The following is a 21,819-nucleotide window of genomic DNA, read 5'->3' on the forward strand; positions in this document are numbered from 1 at the left end:
AACTTTAGCCCTATTTTATACACATTACACATTATTATATATATATACACATTATTTGAAAATAGCCAAGCCAATCTACAAGCTCACAACATGTCACGATGCGACACGTTGTGAGCTTGTAGATCTGCAATTTTCAAACATTTTAGTACTTTTACTTTTGGTACTTTAAGTATATTTTTATACTAATACTTTTGTACTTTTACTCAAGTAACATTTTTAACACAGGCCTTTTACTTGTAACAGAGTATTTCTACATTGTGGTATTGCAACTTTTACTTAAGTAAAATATCTGAGTACTTCTTCCACCACTGCAAGCTTGTTGAGTAAATTCCAATATTCACCTGCTCTCTATTGTGTCCAAGTTGATTCTCATCACCTCGGGTGCTGTTCAGAATGAGTTAATTCCTGAGACATTTGTACTGACTGAGCTCCTTAATGCCATTATCCTTCCTAAACTCTTCAACACATTATCCTTCCTAAACTCTTCAACACATTATCCTTCCTAAACTCTTCAACACATTATCCTTCCTAAACTCTTCAACACATTATCCTTCCTAAACTCTTCAACACATTATCCTTCCTAAACTCTTCAACACATTATCCTTCCTAAACTCTTCAACACATTATCCTTCCTAAACTCTTCAACACATGATCTTGATTGGATTGTACGGTGCGCTGTGGCTAAACGTGTTCATTTGACTACACATCCCAGCAGCCTTTGCGTCAAACATCGAGGAAGAAGCTACATGAGAAGAAGCCAGTTTTCCATTTTTCTTTTTTAAATTCCAGGGGTTTGAAATACTGTACAAAAAATATGGCTTATATTTCAGTCGCTAGAGCCAGACATATTTCCCCCGAAAGCTAGCTGAGAATGTCGTGGTTGTTATTTTCTTTTAATAGTGTTTATCTCTAACGTTTTTGTGCATTTTGGGCTTGCTAGCTTATTGCACAAATCTACGATGCAAAGGGTGCATTCTTCCACGTCAAGTTCATTCATTTCAGCTAGCTGTGTTAGCTAGTGGAGGGACAGGCTCACCTTGGCTCGGCTTTATTGCTGCTATAACACTAGTGCTGCAGGATTGCTTGGCTACGCTGTGCTGCCTGGTTATTATACTTGTAAAAAGAGGAGGCATCCTTCTTACGTTATCCACACATCTGTGAGTGAATTGTGTGCATCATCTCAGCTGCAGCCTGTACTAACACTGTGATGGATTTTGAAGAGAAAGCCAACGCAGTGGCTGACTGCTTGCAGAGCTACAGGAAGGACGAGTCCGGCTGGAAAGTCTGCAAGAAATCGGTAAATGATTGCGGTTATTCTCCTGATCAGGGGGTCATCAATGACCGTAAATGTGTCCGTGGCAATACGTGGCCTTGTCCGTGGCAAATTTTCAGATTTTGTTTTACATAACATTATAATGTTCTTATTTTGATCATAAAGACCGACCCAATTACTGAATGTCATTCTCCAGGGTTTCTTCTGAATATGTATGACACTGATTTACTATGACACTATCATGGCACATTAGGAGTCCACTAGGACATATAGCTGCAAGCAACTCTTAGATCCTATTTTTAATATCTGGACTCTAGAGTTGCAATACCATTACCAACCCTTGACAGCCCATACATCCAAACACGAAAGTCCTATCTGATTGTATTAAACAACGTTAAACTCATTACGGAAAGCTTGGATTATTATCCTCTTTGTATCTGCAAAGTTTTTGTTTCATAAAAATCCACCGTTGACCTACTTTCTGTCAATAAATTCCGTGCAGGTGATCATTTCTAAGTGTTGGAGTTTGGAAGCGCTCGTTTTCAATAACGCAACGTCCTGCTTCCTCCTGCATTATGTGCCATTTCGAAACAGGTGTTACGTTGGACCATTGAGTGATTTCCAACAAGCGCTTCCAAACTCCAACACTTAATAAAATAATCACCTGCACAAACTTTGCAGTCGTTTAATTGAATTCTTTATTAGCAGTTTGCAGGAAAAAAAACACATGAAAGTCTGTTAAGGGTTGGTATTGCAACTCTAGATTCCAGATATAAAAAAATTGATCTAAGAGTTGCTAAACTAGGACAGTGGTTCTAACATTTTGTTTTCAAGGACCCCCATAACTCTGAGAGTGTATTACAAACGAAATCCATTTGTACACTCTCAGAGTTACAGACCTATAATGATCCATTTGGACCACCCTCAAGGAACCCCAAAGATCCCTCAACCCAATTGAGGACCACAGCACTAATACTATACATTTAGGGCTAGCTCTGTTTCTGGTAATATTTGTATGTCCATGGCAAAAATTGAATTTTGACAAAAATGTCCACCACTAGCTGGCATGGCGATGAACCCTGAACGTGAACAATGTCAGTTCCCCCCCCCCCCCCCACACAAGTTGTTAATTCATTGTGAATTTCTGATGTTTTCTTTATAGAATCATGATGTCATTGTGTCCTGGCGTCCCTCCACTGAGTTCCCTGGCAATGTGTGAGAATACACACATACAATACAAATCTAAATGTGTTACTTTCCCCCTTTTCATATTGTACTCAAGTTGTAATTTATGAAGTCCACACATGTTTGTATATAGTCGACATTTCAGGAAAGCTTTGCTATTATTTGTGTAATGGGTGTGCTGTCACTGTGTGGACATACTGTACTTGTGTCAACAGTGACCTCAGGTTTACAAAATTGCTGCTTGAGCACCACCCCCTTAAAAAATAAAAAACTGAGAAAAGATACAGAGGTAATTCTGAATTGGATATCAACTTTATTGCTTATATTTTGTAGGTCTGTGACTGTTTAAAGCCTGGGTAAATGTCAGTAAAAGCTATATAAAAAAATTAAGTCAAATACCTTATGTTAATCACTTGCCTGTCTCAGAATACATGAATCTAATTGATTAGGCCAGAGTTCTGCCACATCAATCTATCTATCCCCTTTCATCTTGTAGATATAAGGGAGAAGGGGTGATCAGTGGAAGCACAGACATGGTGTGGGAGTGTCTTAAGCCAGTACCCACAGGACTGAGAGTTAAGTGGGACAACAATGTCAAAAAGTTTGAGCTCTTGGAACAAGTTAAAGAGGTTTGTTTGAATCTTCATTCTTCTGTGATTATTGTTGTTAGGTTAGGTTAGGATTGGAGTTAGGTTAACCACATTAAGCCTAGCATTATAGTCACAATTCATTATTTATTATTTAAAAAAAAGAGTGAAAATAGTTTGTAGATAGAAAATATCTACAAACTCAAAACGCATCGCACGGCTATTTCCGCTATCTGTCCTACGACAAATTATAGAGTTTAAGTGACTAACGTCGTCACATTATTTGTTAACTCAGTTTATCACCATGCGGACAGTATTTCAGTTCATCTCTTTATTTTTAAACACCAACGTTTTTTCCACCATATACAAAACACCATTATTGTTTCAATACTGATTACATAATTTTGTTGATCGAGGCTTTAACTACACTGACTTGTCTCCCAATCCTTCCCAGGACATCTCTGTTTGCCGAACAGTCACACCCTCAGCAGCTATGGGCATTATAGCTCCACGAGACTTTGTAGACGTTATTTTAGTTAAGCAATATGAAGATGGCACCATTGCATCAAACGGTGCGTAAATGGCTGGTCCTTGCATTGACCTTTACTGTTTGTTCTACTTATAAGATAGTACAGCATGTGTTCCCTGGGTTCACTGCACCACGCAGCAGGGGTGATGGGCTGTTTTCATATTTAGAATCCATTTGTTATGCTGTCAGTGCACTTTAACTCTTTACTGTTTCCTTCTTCTGTACACAGACTATGTGTGAGTGTAACAGTACTTAGTCGACTTACATTTAGTTTTTTAAATCCTTACATAAAGCATTACCTGCTGTATGTACTCGACACAATGTGTTTACCATTGTTATTATACACAGGTGAATAAACTGGGATAAGGGATGGTGTAGTGAAATGCGGGTCAGTCTTTTAAGATGTCACGCCTGCACAGGGCTGGCTGCCTGTGTTTGTTCTGAACTGCAACCTTGACTTTATACAGTATGCTGACTGAGAGGCTGCACAGGGCTGGCTGCCTGTGTTTGTTCTGAACTGCAACCTTAATTTTATACGCTGACTGAGAAGCTGCACAGGGCTGGCTGCCTGTGTTTATTCCAAACTGCTTGCAACCATAATCTTCTCTTGTATGCTGCTGACTGTGAAGCATTTTGTGTGTACAGTTAACCATCATGGTTACTTTTAAGCATCACGGCTACATGGTTACTTGTTATGCAGCCCTGTCTGTGTTTTTAATTTGACAGTACACGTTTTCTCCACTCCCACAGCCACCAATGTGAGTCACCCCAGCTGCCCACCCCAGTCAGGCTACGTCAGGGGCCTCAACCACCCATGCGGCTGCATCTGCGTACCCATCTCAGGGTGAGTATATTACATGACTCAGTCAGCATTTATAAGTTGGTCAGAAAAAAGCAGTGTGTTTGCATGAGATATTGCTCACTCACCTAAGCTTAAAATGCCTTTACATTTCCCTTTGCACGGGGACATTATGTAATTGTACAGAAATGTGTTTCTTGAATTGTATCGCAGAGACAGTATTTGATCACAAGGGGTCAGCATTGAGCTAGACACTCATACACCAAGATCTCATGTGTCTCTCTCTTTATATCTACAGTATGTCTTTTTTTCTTCTCACTTTCCAGAGAGCCCAACAAAACGCAGGTCTACAGTTTCTTCCAGACTGACTTAGGTGGTTTCCTTCCTCGATCGGTGGTCGACTCATTCTTTCCTTCCAGCATGGCTGAGTTTTACAGCAACCTGGCCAAGGCTGTTAAGTCCTACAAGTCCTAGTTGGGCCTAGTGACTGGATGTTGGAGGCCCAGTCACTGGTTAGACCAGCGTTCCATTCCATTTTAATCGGCCCTAAACACAGCAAGGATTGGGGATGTTGATGGTGGTATGATATTAATGGTGAGTGGGAGAGAAGGAGGGACAACTTGGGTATTTAGTAGATACTCTTATCCAGAGCAACTTACAGTACAAACTGAACGGTCATAGTAAATGCCATGAACCCAAGTCAACAAAAAGTAAATGGTCATGTAAGTAAAACAATGAAATGCTACAAAGTAAAGTAACTAGGTCACCGGGTAAACATCAAACCTAGCATCTCTGTAAAAACAACTTGCTATCTTCACAACATTCTTAGCATTTGTGGTTAAGCAAACTGTATATGCCTATAAATAACACAATGTACATAATAAGTGAACAAGTAACCAACATACAGTATATCTGCATAGTATACCCACAGTAGCATCTATCAACAATGGGCAACAGGCGTGCTAGAGGGTGAGGTGTAGTTTTCAGATATAATGGGGAGTGACTTTACAGTCCTGACAGGGGGGAGGGGGTTGTAATTGCACAGCTTGGGAGCCAGGGACGGTGGCTGAGTTAACTTCAATTTAAAATTTAAATTGAATCAAAATGGCCTTAACCTGTTGACTAAGATGCATTCTGTAAAAAGTCCCCCCCCCCCCCCCCCCCCGCACGTTCACACATACCTCCTTGAGCAAAATAGCACTTTAAATTATTGTATTCCTGTGTTACTGCGTTCAGATACAACAGCAAACACTTGTCTCCTCTTACGGCGCGAGCCCTGCATACGCGCACGCGCAGAAATAGATCCAATCCTATTTGAAAGCTTGCGTATGCGGGGCTCGCGTTATCCGTGCCTGGTGTAGCCGGTATCATTGATATCAATTGGAACTTTCCAAACGCGCTGTACGCGCGCAGTAAATTCCACGCATACTCGCTCTTTGAAAAGCCTGGTGTAGTCCGGGCGTATATTGGAAAGCAAACATACACATTGCACTGTAAATTGCACCACAAGAAGAGGGAGGTCTAGCATTTGCCAAACCTCACTTATAAACAAACAAAAAGTAAGAAAATACAGTTAAAACTTTAAATTCCCCACTAAGGAGAGCATACTTCCTCCCAGTGAAGTAGAGAGAAAAAATATATTTTGTATGTGTTTTAAAGTAATATCTTTCCTCTTTGTACTGTAACTATGTAATTCCACTTCATTCCTCCTTTACTGTGTAAAACATGCATGGTGCATGGATCATACTGACAACAAAATGGAATCACATTTCCAAGGATAGGACACTGACTCATACCTCATAGATTCTCTAAATTCTACTTGTCTCCTCTTACCTTTAACCAAGATAATTGGTTTGTTGGTGTTATTAAGTGCAGAAAACAATCATACTGTATATAAATATATTAAAAAAACAAAGGTATACCAGGGTATTTAGAAATCCCGAAGGTTTGATTTTCAATACCGTCACAAATACAGCTGCTCCACTTTCTATTAGACTATACAGAGCTGGTGTATTGAGGTGATTAAGTACAACAACAAAACTTAGTCAACAGAAGAAATATTTGGAGGTAGAAAAGAAAATTGCCAGGTAATTTCTGCATAGGTCTCATAGCTAATCATTTAAATATGACTAGATATGAAACCATGAAAATATTGCCACATATAACTTGTGATGACTTCTTCCAACTAAAAGCAGTTTATTTGCCACATGATTTTATTCAACTGCCAGTCTGTCACCACCACCCCACATCTCCATTCAGCCCACTGATATGTTGGCATCCACCGTGGCAGCAAGTGCTATCGGATCCCCCAGCAAATTATGCTGAATCTATGGAAGAAGGGCACTTATTTCCTATCTATTCATCACCAGCAGCTCAACGTTTTTTTTTTGACAAATACTTTCATATAATATACTCTCTCTCAAACATGGCATTATTATTCACAAAAGAGTTCATTGAAGAACGTTCTTAACTTAGAAAGGGAATGGCTTTATTTAATTGTATATTAAATGTAAGCAGCTTAGTTTACAGAGCATTGTTTGTTGAAATGTGTACTGCTGTACTGGACGCTAAAGGGATAGTACTGCCATCTGTCTAGAACAAGACGTTTCAACAGTGTGTCCACTGTAGAGAAATCACTTCATCCTGGACATTGGGTGCATGTTTTCTTGTTTTTTGGTGGTAGTAGTGATGTGGTTGGTAGGTTACCCCTACTCGGATGGTATTTGCACCCCTCAACATTGGACCCGTGAGCTCAGTGTGTCCTCAGTTAACCACTCAGGGTGGTCAATATTGTTGACAAATTATTAGTAGTTAACAAAATCATGAATTGGACCCGTCCCTTACAGGCCTGTAACTCTGAGACTATATAAATGGAAACGGAGTCCAAAGGGAAGCACGCACATCCCAACCAAAAAATTACAAGTGCTGAACTAAAATACGTACATTAGAAAAGTAAGGGAAGTCTGCATGCTGTGTCTTAGTTCCCAGTAGAAAAATGTATTAAGTTTACAGCGTTTCTACCCTAGCGGGTCTTCGTCAGACCTGATGAAGACCCGCAAGGGTTGAAATATCAACTTAACATTTTCTACTATATAAATGGAACCATTTGTACACTCTCAGAGTTATGAGGGCCCGAGACACTTGTCTATACAGATTATGCTCGTCAGATTGTGCTCTAGTCAAATTTTTAGCACAAGTGTTAATTTAGAATTCACCTCTACTACATTATGGAACACCCATAGTAGACGATAAGAGACCACGGAAAGATGGAATACGAGTAGTTCAAAGTCATGTACTGGTGCTGTGTCTCTCCTACACACCCTTTTGGTTCAGATCCTTCACATGTACTATGATGAACCATGTTTTAATTGAACTAATTGTTTATTTTCTTTCTTGTAGTTGCTACTTTAATGTTTCTTTTTGAAGTTATATAACCCATTTCCCTGTATTGTAAGGGGGTAATCTTAAGGAAAAATTACAATTGCATACCTCTGTCTACAAGTTAAGTGTGCTTGCTTGCTTGCTTTTTACATTTCATTACTATGTGTTGATCTAAGGCTGTTTGTCATTTGTTGTTTAATTAATGGAGTCAGAAATTAGTACTTGCTATGCTGTATTGTCTTAAAAAGCAGTACAGGTAGTTGCCAAAATAGAAAGAAAACACCAACAATATGCTGTAAGTGTATTAGAATAAGTATTTCTGGACATGGCTTTGGACAACTTAACCCCTTATAGGGACAGCCATTCATAATGTTCTCAGCTCTGCTCTAGTGTGGCCTTGGTTTAGTTTTTGTGCTAGTTTCAGTTTTTTTTTATTGTAATATGGAGTAGTCAGGGGTGAGATTCACAAAGCTCAGAGTAATAGTGAAAATAGCAGATCTATAAGATCACGTGTTGCACATTGTGACAATTCTTAATGGGGCTTAAATCTGGCACAGCTAAATGACTTATGTATGAAATATTGACAAACTAAAGGACATTTTCTCTACGATTTTAGTTTTTATTTCCAATTTTAGTTTATTTAAAGTTAGCTATAATGACCTTGGGCCTGGTGTCGAACCAACACAATTGGCTGGGGGTGGCAGGGGTGTTGAATATGAGGAATTAAGCCAGGCAACTATTCCACAATCTCTGAATGATACGTGATGGGCGTTCCTCCTCGCTGGCAGTTGAAAAGAAGCGGCATGCGATTCCATGTGACGAGAATTGGCATAATGACTAAATTAGGAGAAAAGGGGGCAAGGATTGGCAAAATAAAAAATGCACAATGCTTGAATTTTCTCAGAACCACTGACGGTTTCTTTGGTATTTTTTGTTTCCGGCACTTCTAGGTCAAGGTACTTTCGTAGCTAATACCCATTTTACACTTAATATTGGTGTTTCTTGTATTTTGGCAGTTACCTCTACAGTCTGTCTTTATGGGTACATCAATTTGATAAGTTGATACCCACGTGTGCAACCTATTATGTTAAATAGCACTTGTCAAAAGTAATGTTTGTAATTTTATTCTTCCAACCAAGAGCAAATGCTGCTAATGAGTGACCCAAATGTTTGTTTGACCGAACATGAAATGGACTGTTCTGTACTGTAACTGTACCCGACACATTTTGTATTTGACTGGCATCACTATTAAAATGATCAGTAAGAATCAATCGATATTCTCCACCTTTTGTTCTTCCCCCAGCTGATTGACAGCTTCTATATGTCATGTCATCGGTGTGTCTTGTACACCTAAATAGAAGTCTTGGTGACGGGTGCATTTTCACATGGGTGCAAACACAGCAAGTTCTTACAATATTTGAAAGTAATCACATATCAAACTAACGGCTCCATATCTGGAAAGTATTATCATACAAAGACACGATAAATAAAGGCACGCATTTGGATCGTTTTATATTACTTTTTTGTCATCTTTTAGAGCAGATGTATCTTATTTACATCAACAGTTTTATAAAATCATATTTAATCCTTCATAAAAAAACATTACTTTTGCTTTGTGTGTTATACTCTATATGAAGAAATTTCAATTAAGTCTTTGGTGTAACGATGGATAGATGGCAAAATGGCAGGATTTAAATCAAAGCTACTGACAAAATGAAAGTGCTTAACAGTGTTTGGTATTACTTGAAAAATACTGTATAAGTATACTGTGTCATATTTCCTCTAGCTTACAGAAGTTTTCCATGGTAAACAATTAGCTAAATAAGGTCCATTCTCTTTCATGTGTGTGCAAATACCAGTTAAATTGAATGGTGACTGCAGAGTTTTAAGGCAGCTCTGATACACAGTTAAGTAACATTGTGCACTTCACAGTACCTAGAGTGTGCTATTAATTAATTATGCCCTTCACTGTGTACAGAAAGTATTGATTTTTGGTGTGGTGTCTGTATGTGTAAGAGAAAAGGTGACAAATATGATTCTTCACATATCTTGTGTCACGTTACTGCAGCATTGATGGAGATTTGAATACAATTTTAGAAAATTGCAGCTATGCACCCAAAGTAAATTATTTTGTCTTTGGCGTCAGTACATTTGCAGTATTCCATGTGCTTGTCATTCTGTGTCCTCCCTTCTCCTGATAAGAGCTGTGATCAGTCCCTCAGGCAAGGCCTTGATGAAGTTCCAGGCCTCAAAGCGGGTCATCTCCTGGAGACAGGTACTTTGGACCTGCAGCAACTCATCTCCTGACTGCAGACCACTCTGCTCGGCTGCACCACCTAACGCATACAAATGACACAAATAACACTTACACAAGATCTCATAATGGTGGTTCACAAATCCACAAACTTTGCATGGTTACACACTGCTTTTCAATTGCAGTGTAATCGGGAAACACTTTATTAGACTACCAATCACATATAGTACTCAGGTGGCCATGTTTTCCATTCAACCCGGAAAACCCCCCTACGTCCGCTGCCAGTACTGCTCCCGGTTTGGCTACAATAGGAAACATGGCCGCAGGCTGACTGAATAAGCGATTTAAACGGGTAGTTTCGCTCCGGACCTAAAATATTATGCTCCGAACCAAACCTTAAACATCCGTGCAGTTTGGAATCTACCATTAGTTTTGGGATACGATGTATACAAAAGCGGAGCCTTGGCGGACGTTCCACCGATTCCGGATGAGAACGACATAGAACCTCATCTCGGAGCTGTATAGCGGAGTGAGAGGTTCTTTATGGAGCTAACTAGTCCAGTGACAATGGTAAAAATCCCCTGCTGGCTGTCCACGGCCAAACACTGTCAATTGGGTTAGATGGAGCGCATGGCTAAGGTACAGGCAACGCTGCCTGTGAAATTAACCTGGACCTCTACAGTGGCGGGTGAGTATTTTAACTACGCCACCAAGACACAGAAAGGAATGGTTGTTGATCTAACATTTGGGTACCTGCAAAGATTCTGTTGATGACCAGGGGTCTGTCTCCGTGGATGGAACCTTTTCCTCCTTCTAGAGTGAATCCCACTCCCCCAGATCCTTTCTCCAACTCCACAGTCACAGGAGCTTGAAGCTCGTCCACTGACGGCACACACACAAGTTTTAAACTCAACTCTCGCACAAAATATTACTTCAAAATAGTGTGATTTTGACATTACAGTGGCTTTAACAGATACCTTTGAAATAACACATAAGGTTATGAATTTACTCACTACAGATTCAAAGAGACATTTACAATGGAGGACATTATATACACTTACATAATATCTCCAGGGCCATTTGTTAATTTGTTAATTTTATCTTCTATTCTTTTATTTGAGCCACTGTAGCAACATAAACCCATAGAAACTAAGAAGAATCTAATAAATTCAAATCTAATATGGCAGTATTACTGGTTGCAGCGTTAGGTGTTATTTGTAAGTATTCCAACACTGTCCTTAGATAAAGAAAGTGCACATTAGGCTTCACTCACTTGTTGGGCTGTTACCACGTTTGTTGCTTCCTTCATCAACCTGTCCTCCCACTCTCCCTTCCACCTCTGGCCTCTTGCAGACCACCACCACTGCCAGCTCCATGCCACGGGCGTCGCGCAGGGTGGTGGTGGCATCAGTATGTGTGACATCATGCAGGGTGTGCCCGTTAATAGAGAGCACTTCATCCCCTTTCTGGATGGTCCCCTCCTGAGCAGCCAGACCATTAGGGAACACTCTATGGACCTGCATGGAGGATGGATGGATGTGAAACAAACAAGGGATGTCATTTGAATCAAAAACACCTCATTTAGAATGGGCGCAGAGTCCAAATCATAGGGGCTTGATATACTTTGTTACACACTGTGTTGCACATGGAACATATAGCCGATCTACAAGCTCATAGCTCGCCGCAGCGGACGCATTGTGGGCTTGTAGATTTTAGGACTATTTGCCGTGCAGTATAAACCCAGCTTGAAAAGCAGTGGGGATTTGGGCGTTCCTACTCACGATAGGCTCCTTGTTCTGCTGGTCTGTCCCTCCAGCAATACTGAAACCCAGTCCAACTCCCTCTTCTTTGTGCAGAATAACAACATGAATGTCTTCCAGTTGCTGAGAAGAAGAGAAGGCGATTGTTTCAAAACATGATTGATTCAATATTTCACATCCTGTGCATAACGAGCAGCTCCCAGCTCGCTACACTCGTCTATGTACAGTATTGACATGTTTCTGTTTTAAACATCTGAAAACATTTGGTAGGAGTATTTGTAGCACATGCACTGATCTTTTTCACAGAGCCGCTCTCTGTGTTTAGAGTCATCCGTTTTCACAGAAAGATGCCAGTATGATGACTTAATAAACAACAGATGCTGTGTGCACATTATGGCTCCCAGATGGTTTGAGGTGCAGGACAGCTCTGTAGTTGACCAGGAGAAACAAGCAGCTTGTTCTCACAATACCATCAGGCCACATGCAATCACTCACTCACTCACTCACACACACACACACACACACACACACACACACACACATATATCTAAAACACAGCTAATACCTTTACATCCTGTCATAAAGACTAACTGTTAAAGTTACAATACTCAACTCTATGTGTTCACAATGTTTAAATTCTGCCCACTAAGCACCTAGGAAGTAGGAACTCACAACCACCAGTGGTGCAAGAAAGTGAGAAAGTGTGCTCCATCAACCAGCTGCTGTATACAGATTAGTTCAATGTGTTGAGAAAGCTGTGCATCCATGTTATTTTGCTCTTTGCTAACAGCTGTGTGTAAACATTCAATGAGTGAATCTAATAATGTGTTCAAAAACATTTGCTACTGTAGCTAGAACATGATGTATTCACTTTCAATTTCCCCTCAACCACTGATACAAACAATGATGGATACACATAATCAACAATGGCATGCCACAATTTGGTATAATGCTTATTAGCAGGGCCATGCAGAGACAACTGAAGGGGCAGGTGCTCAAAGTGTATAAAAGGCACATGTGAGCCCATTTTCTTTTCTTTCTTTTATGGGGGGGGGGTCTTTTTGGGGTATCCCTCGTGCCATTTCACACCAGAAATGTAGTACATTGGATGTCTTATGTTATTAGAGCAAGACTGTAAATTCCAAAGTAAGTGAACTATAATGACAATGAGCTAGCTTAAAGGCAAAAGTAAATTCATTCACCTTCAACTCATGTTCCTCCAAACACACCTGCTTTTAAATATACAGTAGAGGTACTGTTGGTTCTGCTAGGCTGGATACTAGTGCTTTACTTGTTTTAAACTTAAACAGTACACTAAAATGTGTATCTGTAAACATTTGAGGTGAGAAACAGATAATGCAGTAACATGCATGGCATGCTTCAGCAGTAGCAGACAAGGGAGACATAATTCTGCAGCTACAGCCAGGAGCCAGTTTACTTAATTATCACATTGATTGGAAATGGGGAAGAAATGTACCTGACTCTGTACAAACTAAGCTAACAAAAGCTCATGAAATATACACATCTCAGTTTGGGGTCATACCTATGTTCCCCGGGTTCTTAGTCTGCACAAAACGTGAGGTACAAAAGCAACAATTTGTTGATGGGGGAGTGGACCTACCATGCTTGATGAATGCCTGTCTGAAGACAACTAAAGTAGTTTGCAGCTGCAAGGTTAACGAGGTGGGAGGGTACTTTGACATCACTGCATCAGGTGAAAAGTGAAACTAAAACTGACTGATGGCAGCCAGCTCATTTAAATTATAATTATAAATAATAATTGTGAAAGTGAAATTATAATGATTTGCCAAATGTTCTTTTTGATAAGGGCCACGGATTTGGAAATGGGCACTTTGAGGCAAAAGGGCAGGTGCACCCACTTTGAGTGTAAGCGTTGGTAAACTGAATGCCACATGTTGCGGGGACCTTCCTTCATCTACCTTAATCTGAGCACAGTGGTCACAGTTATCTGCTGCACTATACTAAAAAAGGTAGATGTTGACTCACTACTGTACCTTCAGTGTCTCCTCATCCATGGTTTTGACTTCCTGGATCAGACTATCTATTTCCTGTGAAGGGATAGCTGAAATGGCAGAGTGAACGCAGGCAGAAGTAGCTGTTGCCTCTTCCACCATAGTCCCCTCTCCTCGCTCAATGGTACATTCCCTCAGTTTGGCCAAGCTGCAACCATAAAGAGGAAATATCAGAAACAGGCAGATTTACACTTCCTTTCACGCCGATGTTGTGCACCAAAAAGGCCAGATCTATAAGCTCACAATGTGTCTGCAACTTGTGAGCTTATAGATCTGCTATTTTTTGTGTGTGACACCACGCACAACAAGGTATATCAAGCTCTTCACACGTATCGCGTGACGTGCCGGATGTTGACTCATCATAATGACACATTATACATTCCTCTTATGTTTTTTTTTTATAACTGTCAGTTATCTATGATGTAATTCTACAAAGGGTGGATAATTGTGCTGCGTTTGACCCTCTGTATGTTTGACACCAGAGACTAAATGAAGGCTTCTTTATCTTAAGGTCGTATCTTAAGAGGAAGTGAAACAATCTTTCTCAACACATTTCTTTACTGAGCTAAAAGAGATATATGTAGTTCACACTGAACGACTCTGTGCCTTATATAGAGAGAATAGTGTCTTTAAAACATTTAAAAAAAAAGTTCCACTAACATCTACATCTATGGTGTCTTTCCCCACGCTCTGTGATAGTTTTACAAAGGCCTACAGACAACAACAACAGTAGACAACAACCTGACTGTGTCTGTTGGAGTTTTACCTGACAGAAAAGCCCTTGTCATTGCTGTCTGGTCCAGGGTTCTGTGCTGGCTCTGACTCCTGCGGGTTGGAGTCAGTGCCACTGGGATCTGTGGAAAAAGGATTACTGCGGCCAGCGGGACTGGGAGACATGGGCAGGGACTGCATTGAGCGCATTAATGCATGGGACATCTGGAGGAAAATACAAGAGTTAATTCCCTGAAATACACTGGTCACGGTTATCTGCTGTACCATAATAGTCAGCGCAGGAATAATACCTCATGATGTATTTTGTTTATTCACATTAATACACTACATTTACATTATAATAGAAACATAACAACTACAAAAATAAGTTCTTGTAGTTGACAGACACCGGCACGTAACACCTTTAAATGGTAAATGGTGCTTATATATAGAGCCTTTATCCAAGGCGCTTAACAATGTGCATTACATTCACCCATTCACACACATATTCATACACCGACGACGGCGGTGTATCAATGTGCACCAACCTACTCATCGGAGGCAATTAGGGGTTCAGTGTCTTGCTCAAAGACACTTCGACACTAACTCTGGGGGAGCCCGGGATTTAACAGGGAACCTTTCGGTTCACAATCGGCCGCTCTACCTCCTGAGCCACTGCCGCAGGTATAATAAAGTATAATAAAGGTGTAAAATACCTGATTGCTGAAGGTGAGTATTTTCCCTAAACTCTCGCCCTCGAGGCCGCTCAGGACGGAGCCGTCTGGTAGAGGAGAGGCGTTCAAGGGAAGGCTGTCTGTTCGCACGATGGGCTGTTTCCCTCGGCTCTGGTCTCCATCTTCTTCTAGAAGACTGCTTCCTTTTGCACTGCAGGACCTCTGTGGCATCTGACCAGGCAAGGGTACATCAGATTCAGAGGACACATCAAGTGGGTCTGTTTCCTGGTCTGCTTGTGGAAGCTCTGGTTCCTGGCTGGGTGGTGAGACATCAAGGTCGTCTTCGATGACCAGAACTGACTGACTTATCTCTGCGCTGGGTTCTGCATTGATTGTCTCGGAAGGTGGGCAAGCAGCAGTGTTATCGAGGGAAGGGGATGGAGGTTCAGCACTGGAGGAATTGGCCGCCGCCGAGATACTAGCTTCGGGAATAGGCGATGAGATGTTGGTGCAGAGGGGAGATGAGAAGGTTACATGATCCCTTTTCTCAACGCAGGGTACATTGATCTCTTTGGAAGGTTCATTTTTACTTGTCACACAGTGTTGCAGTGGAGTGCGGTCATCCCTGGCAGGTGTCCTCTCTATTATAGGAAGGGAGGTGGATGGAGCCACAGGCCTCCTGCTGGCGCTCTTCTCTGGACTATCAGGAGTGGAGAAGGTCTCAAACGAGTGGATCTTCTGTTTGAATGAGATGTTGGCTGCAGAGGAGGTGGACCGTAAATTCACTCCAAAGATTCTACTGAGTCCTACCGCAGGCTTCTGATCCACAGACTTGCCTACCTCCGGCTGGGAGCGTTCGTTTCGAATACTTCTCAGGCTTTGACGGAACCATGCAGGCTTTGGTGCTACCGGCGGAGGCCCCTTCTTCATTTCCTGGGGACTGTCAGGGTCGGTTGACGTGGGATCGGGTTCTGAAGGAGGGTGTGGGGATGCTGTACCATTGTGTTCAACTGTGTTCTCTTGGTCACTCATGATGCCAGCGCTCTGCGTGTTGAGTTGATGATGATGATGGGGTTTCACAGGCTGCGTGTTGTCTGTGGTATAGTGAAGTTCTGGATCTCCAGGGGAGCTGTCTGTAAGGCGAACCACCCACGGATCGTGCAGCGGCTGTAAAGCGTGCTGTTCAACACGAGGCTGCCTCCTCAGAACTCCTCTCTTACCCTGGGAGAGGATCTGGACTGCTGAATCACCTGTCCACAGAGCACAGATACTGTAGCATGACTAGGCACGGACAGTTCATGCATTTCAAAAAACATTTACCAAACTGAAACAAGTGAGCACTAGGGTTACATTTTATTGGTATAAATGTATCACATTTTAGACTCCTGTGCATTATTGTCCACAGTAAAGTTCAATTTGGTCAAGGTCAATGATCCTGAACTAATGCTAATGATCAACACAACTCTGCTGCTCTGCTTACGCAAGTGAGCACCAAGGCTGAAGGTTCTATGTTTAATAACTGAACTTTAGGTGTATAAATAATTCCAGTTCCAATTTTAGATAATGATACTGTAAGAAATCTCCTCTCCAATGATAAAGGGATCTTGGTGTATTGAAAGGCTAATCATAAGCTCAGCTTATTATTTAGAACAAGTTCAGATCAATGTCAAATTGTACTGTAGGAATAGGTGCAATACATCCATAATCATCAACGTTTTTAAAATATTTTTCTTTTTTTTGTAAGGGCCCATTTTGTTACATTTATATGCTCTCTTAGTTACATTAACACTCAGTATTTGACGTGTGGACCAGGTTTAGGATAATAGCACGTGTCCTACCTCTATGGAGCCTGTCCTCTGTGCAGGGTGACAGCGGGGGACATTCAGCAGTGTGCGTGAGGAACTCTCCACTTCCCTCTGATGGTTCTCTCACTTGCTCTCCTTCCTGGTGTGCACAAACAGGAAGCAGTGATGTGGAGCACTCCTCTCACAATAAACCACATGAGGTGCAGTAATACACTCTCGCTTCCGCTCAGGCTCACAATCTACATGCGTCAACGCAATCAAATTAAGTCACTAAAAGCCAATAGCTGTAACAAGTCCCAATGCAAAAGGATACCATAGGAGCACTTTGTGCAGGCAGACCAGGCATGCATACACATAAACGCATGCGTGCACGCACGCACACAGACACAAACAAACAACATTCACATTAAGCATGACGATAAAAACACAGCCACGTGACTGGTATTTTCAACAGCACACTAGACACTATACACTTACATCCCTCATAATGGCTGCATTACTCTCATAGTTTCAAGGCCATGGTTGGAGCATACAGCTATGAACAGTATACCGTACATTACATGCTGTAGAACCCTCCAGTAAATAGTAACAAAGAATTGCTCCATGAAGATAAGTCTTAGCTAGTTTGATCTATGTTTGATCATAGAAACAAGCAAACCAATGGCACCCCCCATGCGAACATTTACCAGGCCAAGGCAGAGGACATGAAAGCTTCACTTCACATACATTTCTAAAGAGTAATCTCATGATCTTTCTCAAGGCTCTGTACACACTGCTGAACAACTGGAGAGGCACGTGGAGGAAGAGCAAGTGCATTAAGGGTTACTAACGTTGTATGGTGGGGCATGGTTAGTACATTAAGACAAGCAGGGGTGTGGTTATGAATAATATGAGAACAGGCGAAAGTGAAAGGAAGGAAAGACACAAGGCCGTTACAGTTGACAACCTCTTTGATCACACTATTACTTTGAATGGCCTTTATGGGCAATCATTATGAAGGATTGAATGAACAGATTAAGGAGGCAGATTTGTTATATTTTACACACAATTAAGTCCTGATAGTGATGAACACTGAAACATCACTGTTTATGTGTTCTTATCTCTCATTGTAATTTTTGTAGTACAGACTAATAATATACAGTACAATCTGAATCATTTGACACATGTTTGCAAAAACAATTGCTAGCTCAAATAAAACCCCATTATGATACCCTTTTCATTGTAAAATCTCAACTAAAAGTCACTAAAAATAAATAAATGTAGAATCATTATTACACTGTTAATAACTATAAATACATACTGGTGACATTTTTGACAGTGACTGTAATCGTCAATTCCAACTATTGAAACTTCCCATTCATGTGATATTGTAATGTGGATTATGTGTATGAGTTGCTGTACCTGGCATCCACTGTGTGAAAGCCCCAAACTGTCCTCTCTAACTGGTGATCCCCTACTAGAACCACTGGAGTCTCCAGCATAGCCTTCCTCACTGTTCACGTCCTGGGATGGGCAGTGCCTCCTCAGTGGGACACAAGCCCTGGACGATGACTGTGTACACAAGCATGATGGGATTATGTCATTGTTACTGAGGAAAATGGTATTGTGCTTTTACATACAGTATCGTCGCTGTCGGGAGGAAACCTTGTATGTTCAAAACAGTTAATTTTCATAAAATGGTCAAAAAAGGACCCGTGTTCCAATGGATCCAATGTAGTTATTATCTAGTCACAAGCTCCTGTTAATACTTTTCATTAGTTCAGTATTTATAAAACCCACAGGCAGACTTAACTACTTTCACTTTTACAAAACAATAATGATAATCAGAAATAGCAGATATACAAGCTCACAATGTGTTGCGGTGCGATGCGTTTTTTTGTGTGTGTACTGTAGTATGATGATTGATGAAGTAAGACATTAATTTATATTTAAAAAAATCATTAAAAGTTGAAATACAGAGGTACAAGGTTTCTGCCTGACAGCAACAATATTGAGTGTGAGCATTTCTGGCACATTGGGCCTCAATTATCAAGCAACATACGACACATTTTCGACACAAAGATTTCCTTTGTACTGACATTTACCCCGAAGTAGTGTGAGTAGTATAATTTGGACAGTGCTGACATAGTAAACAGTAGCCTATAGAAAGAGAAGAAATGAAGTGAGGAAGTGATGCAACACAGATCTCCAGCCGCTGTTGAACCGGGGATGTTGCAATTACGTGGCTGATGCATCATCAAGGACTAATGGATAGCTAATTTACAAATGTGATGCTTAATTTAAACTCTAAGCTCACACATTGTGAGCTTATAGATTGGCTATTTAAGGCGCGCCACACTTCGTACGACAAAGTAGCCTATAAATCGTTTAAATGTGGACGAGTGCAAGTGTGAGCCTTGACCCGATGTGGTTTGAGTCAGTTGTTCTAAAAGTGGGGTCCTTGAGGGGGTTCCAGGGGCAATATGAGGAACAGGTTAACTACTGTAATCCAATTTTATACTTTGGCTATTAGAAAATAGCATCAGTTGGGAGCTTGTCGATAATTTATTTTTGAAACATCTCGAGAAAAAAAATTCAACAATTTGTAATAATTTGGAAACACAAATCACAAATCTTCTCTCATGGGGATCTCTGCAAAAAATTAAATTGGGGTCCACAGCCAAATGCATATCAATTGAGAACGACCATTTTAAGTACCTTGTTTCCCCTAAAGGCCACGTCCAAGGCCTGCTGACTTGACAGGTTGGTAGCAGGAGAGTTGTAGGGGACATTGTAGTCGTCATCAGCGTACACTGGCACAGAAAGCCTGTTGTTAGACCAGGACTCTGCCATGGGCTGGAGGAGATGCAGAGCGAAATACAAAGTGTTCATTTAAAACTTAAAGTGAAAATCTTTTTTTGTCCCTTTACAGATCCAAACTAGAAAATGTGCTCCTCGGAGCACAGGTCTCCGCCAGGCGAGTACTGTTCCTGATTAACTGTCTTACCTATTTATATTACATATTGTGATGTCACGTGAAGCTTGACCAATGTTAGCTTGGCTGAGACGGACACACACACACGGACGGACAGAGGGTAAAACATACTCTCCACCATGCCTTCGGCCTGGCGGAGACAATTCACACACACACACACACACACACACACACACACACACACACACACACACACACACACACACACACACACACACACACACACACACACACACACACACACACACACACACACACACACACACACACACACACACACACACACACACACACACACTTCAGAAAGCTTAGATCCTGATATAGTCATTTGATACCAATGTGACTTTATCACATAAAGCACGTGGATGTTTTTGGTTACCATGGGGGTTTCCAAGCTGTGGACACGGAGTGGCGGGGGGTGGTGGTGTGTGTTCTGTAGGTTCTGGATGGTGATGGTTGGGGCCAGGTTGGCGCCTGTTCCGAGGCCCAGCCCGGGGCCGGGGCAGCGGTGTGGGTGGGGGTGGTTGCTTTGCAGTTGGGGCTGGCTGCTGTCGCTGCAGGAGCGAGTCATGGTCTTTTGGGCTCGGCGTGCTGTCAGCTGGCTGAAACTCCTCTCCATGCAGCGCTCACATTTCTGTCTGCTGTGAGAGCAGGACTCAAGCCTACGCAGACCTGGAGGGAGGGAGGGAGAGAGAGAGAAAGAGATAGAGAGAGAGAGAGAGAGAGAGAACAAGACAAAAAGGGAAAACATTTGTTTGTTCTCTCATTAAAGCCCAATGCAACTACAGTTTGTAGTCCTAAATCTCGTCAGACCATTTAGGATTAACATGTGGTTAACGTAAGCCTAAAATAATTGTACTTTTTGTTTTACAACTTACAATAAAGCTGTTAACATCTCAAATGTTAATTTCAAAGCTGTTCTTTGTTGTTTTATTACTTATTACTTATGCAATATAATGTTTTGTTTAGTTTAGTTTAGTTTATTAGCACATTGTTATGTTATAAAAAATATAGAAACAATACATATCAAATGATGTTCAAGTTGCTGTGCAAGGAAAGGAAGAAGCCGGCAGGCATATTTGGAATCCTTTCCTTCATGGGAGAGGTCATTAAATAACAGGATGAAAAGTTCAATAAGAACAATATAAAATAATAGTTTACAAGGGGAGCAGTAGTGCAAATAAAGAAATAAAAACTGCTCAAAAAAAAAGAAAAAAAATTGTAAAGATTACTAAATCAATGGACTACAGTAAGGAAGAAATGAGATATTGTTTTAAATGTTTCTTAAATATTGGGAAGGATTGTGACTTACTGTAAGTGATGCATCTAGAGAGCTCCACAACTGAGGGCCTCTAAATGTGATAGTGCATAGTGCATAGGGTGGTTCAAAAATCATAAAACGTTCATTTGATATTATCTTGTTGAACAATACATGTGAATATCATAAGCCTTTGAAAAAAAATCTCAGGTCGGCCTACAAACAAATGTCATTCCTGTAGCATTCTATAGCATTACCAATGAAACTATGTATGTCATGAACTCATTTGATCGTCCGTTTGAGTGACTGAGCTCATAGAGGCTCTGTGAATATTGTCATGATTTGAGATTTGCTCAAAAACATTTATTTGAGCAAAGAGCCTCGGGTCCGATTCAATGCCTTGTATGCGCTTTTACTCTATAAGCCACCTTTCCTTTTAAACTGAATTCATAGTTGTGAAGGTGTATGGAAATAAACTAACACAGACCTGTAATTTGGATTACATACAAGCATGAAAATATGTTTACTTTTACAAGATAAGTAAACCGTTTCTTGCCTCTAGTTGAGAAAAATGCTTATGATTTTTATGGACCCCT

At 41.0% G+C, this 21,819-nt stretch overlaps 2 protein-coding genes across 4 annotated transcripts in view; one reads left to right on the forward strand and one right to left on the reverse strand.

Annotated features, from left to right (window-relative positions):
• Window positions 1–764: 764 nt before the first annotated feature.
• On the forward strand, window positions 765–9,025 carry stard5 (StAR related lipid transfer domain containing 5). The gene is made up of 6 exons (XM_080438197.1): window positions 765–1,297; window positions 2,436–2,488; window positions 2,955–3,087; window positions 3,500–3,617; window positions 4,325–4,418; window positions 4,700–9,025. Exons 1-6 carry the CDS (start codon window positions 1,208–1,210, stop codon window positions 4,845–4,847), a joined length of 636 nt encoding a protein of 211 aa, XP_080294323.1. The 5' UTR covers window positions 765–1,207; the 3' UTR covers window positions 4,848–9,025.
• Window positions 9,026–9,259: 234 nt separating this feature from the next.
• The window catches only part of il16 (interleukin 16), a 38,724-nt gene continuing 26,164 nt past the window's right edge, over window positions 9,260–21,819 (reverse strand). For all 3 annotated transcript variants that reach the window (XM_080438173.1, XM_080438172.1, XM_080438174.1), the window contains 11 exons: window positions 20,345–20,637; window positions 19,689–19,826; window positions 18,393–18,542; window positions 17,025–17,130; window positions 15,229–16,436; window positions 14,568–14,737; window positions 13,784–13,949; window positions 11,790–11,891; window positions 11,282–11,525; window positions 10,762–10,890; window positions 9,260–10,090 (listed from right to left, as the gene is read on the reverse strand). In XM_080438173.1, the coding sequence (XP_080294299.1) occupies window positions 9,927–10,090; window positions 10,762–10,890; window positions 11,282–11,525; window positions 11,790–11,891; window positions 13,784–13,949; window positions 14,568–14,737; window positions 15,229–16,436; window positions 17,025–17,130; window positions 18,393–18,542; window positions 19,689–19,826; window positions 20,345–20,637 (2,870 nt within the window). In that variant the 3' untranslated portion in view covers window positions 9,260–9,926. The remainder of the gene's footprint in view (window positions 10,091–10,761; window positions 10,891–11,281; window positions 11,526–11,789; window positions 11,892–13,783; window positions 13,950–14,567; window positions 14,738–15,228; window positions 16,437–17,024; window positions 17,131–18,392; window positions 18,543–19,688; window positions 19,827–20,344; window positions 20,638–21,819) is intronic.

Source organism: Gymnoscopelus braueri, assembly GCF_963280865.1.
Source record: "Gymnoscopelus braueri genome assembly, chromosome: 1".
NCBI classification, from domain to species: domain Eukaryota; kingdom Metazoa; phylum Chordata; class Actinopteri; order Myctophiformes; family Myctophidae; genus Gymnoscopelus; species Gymnoscopelus braueri.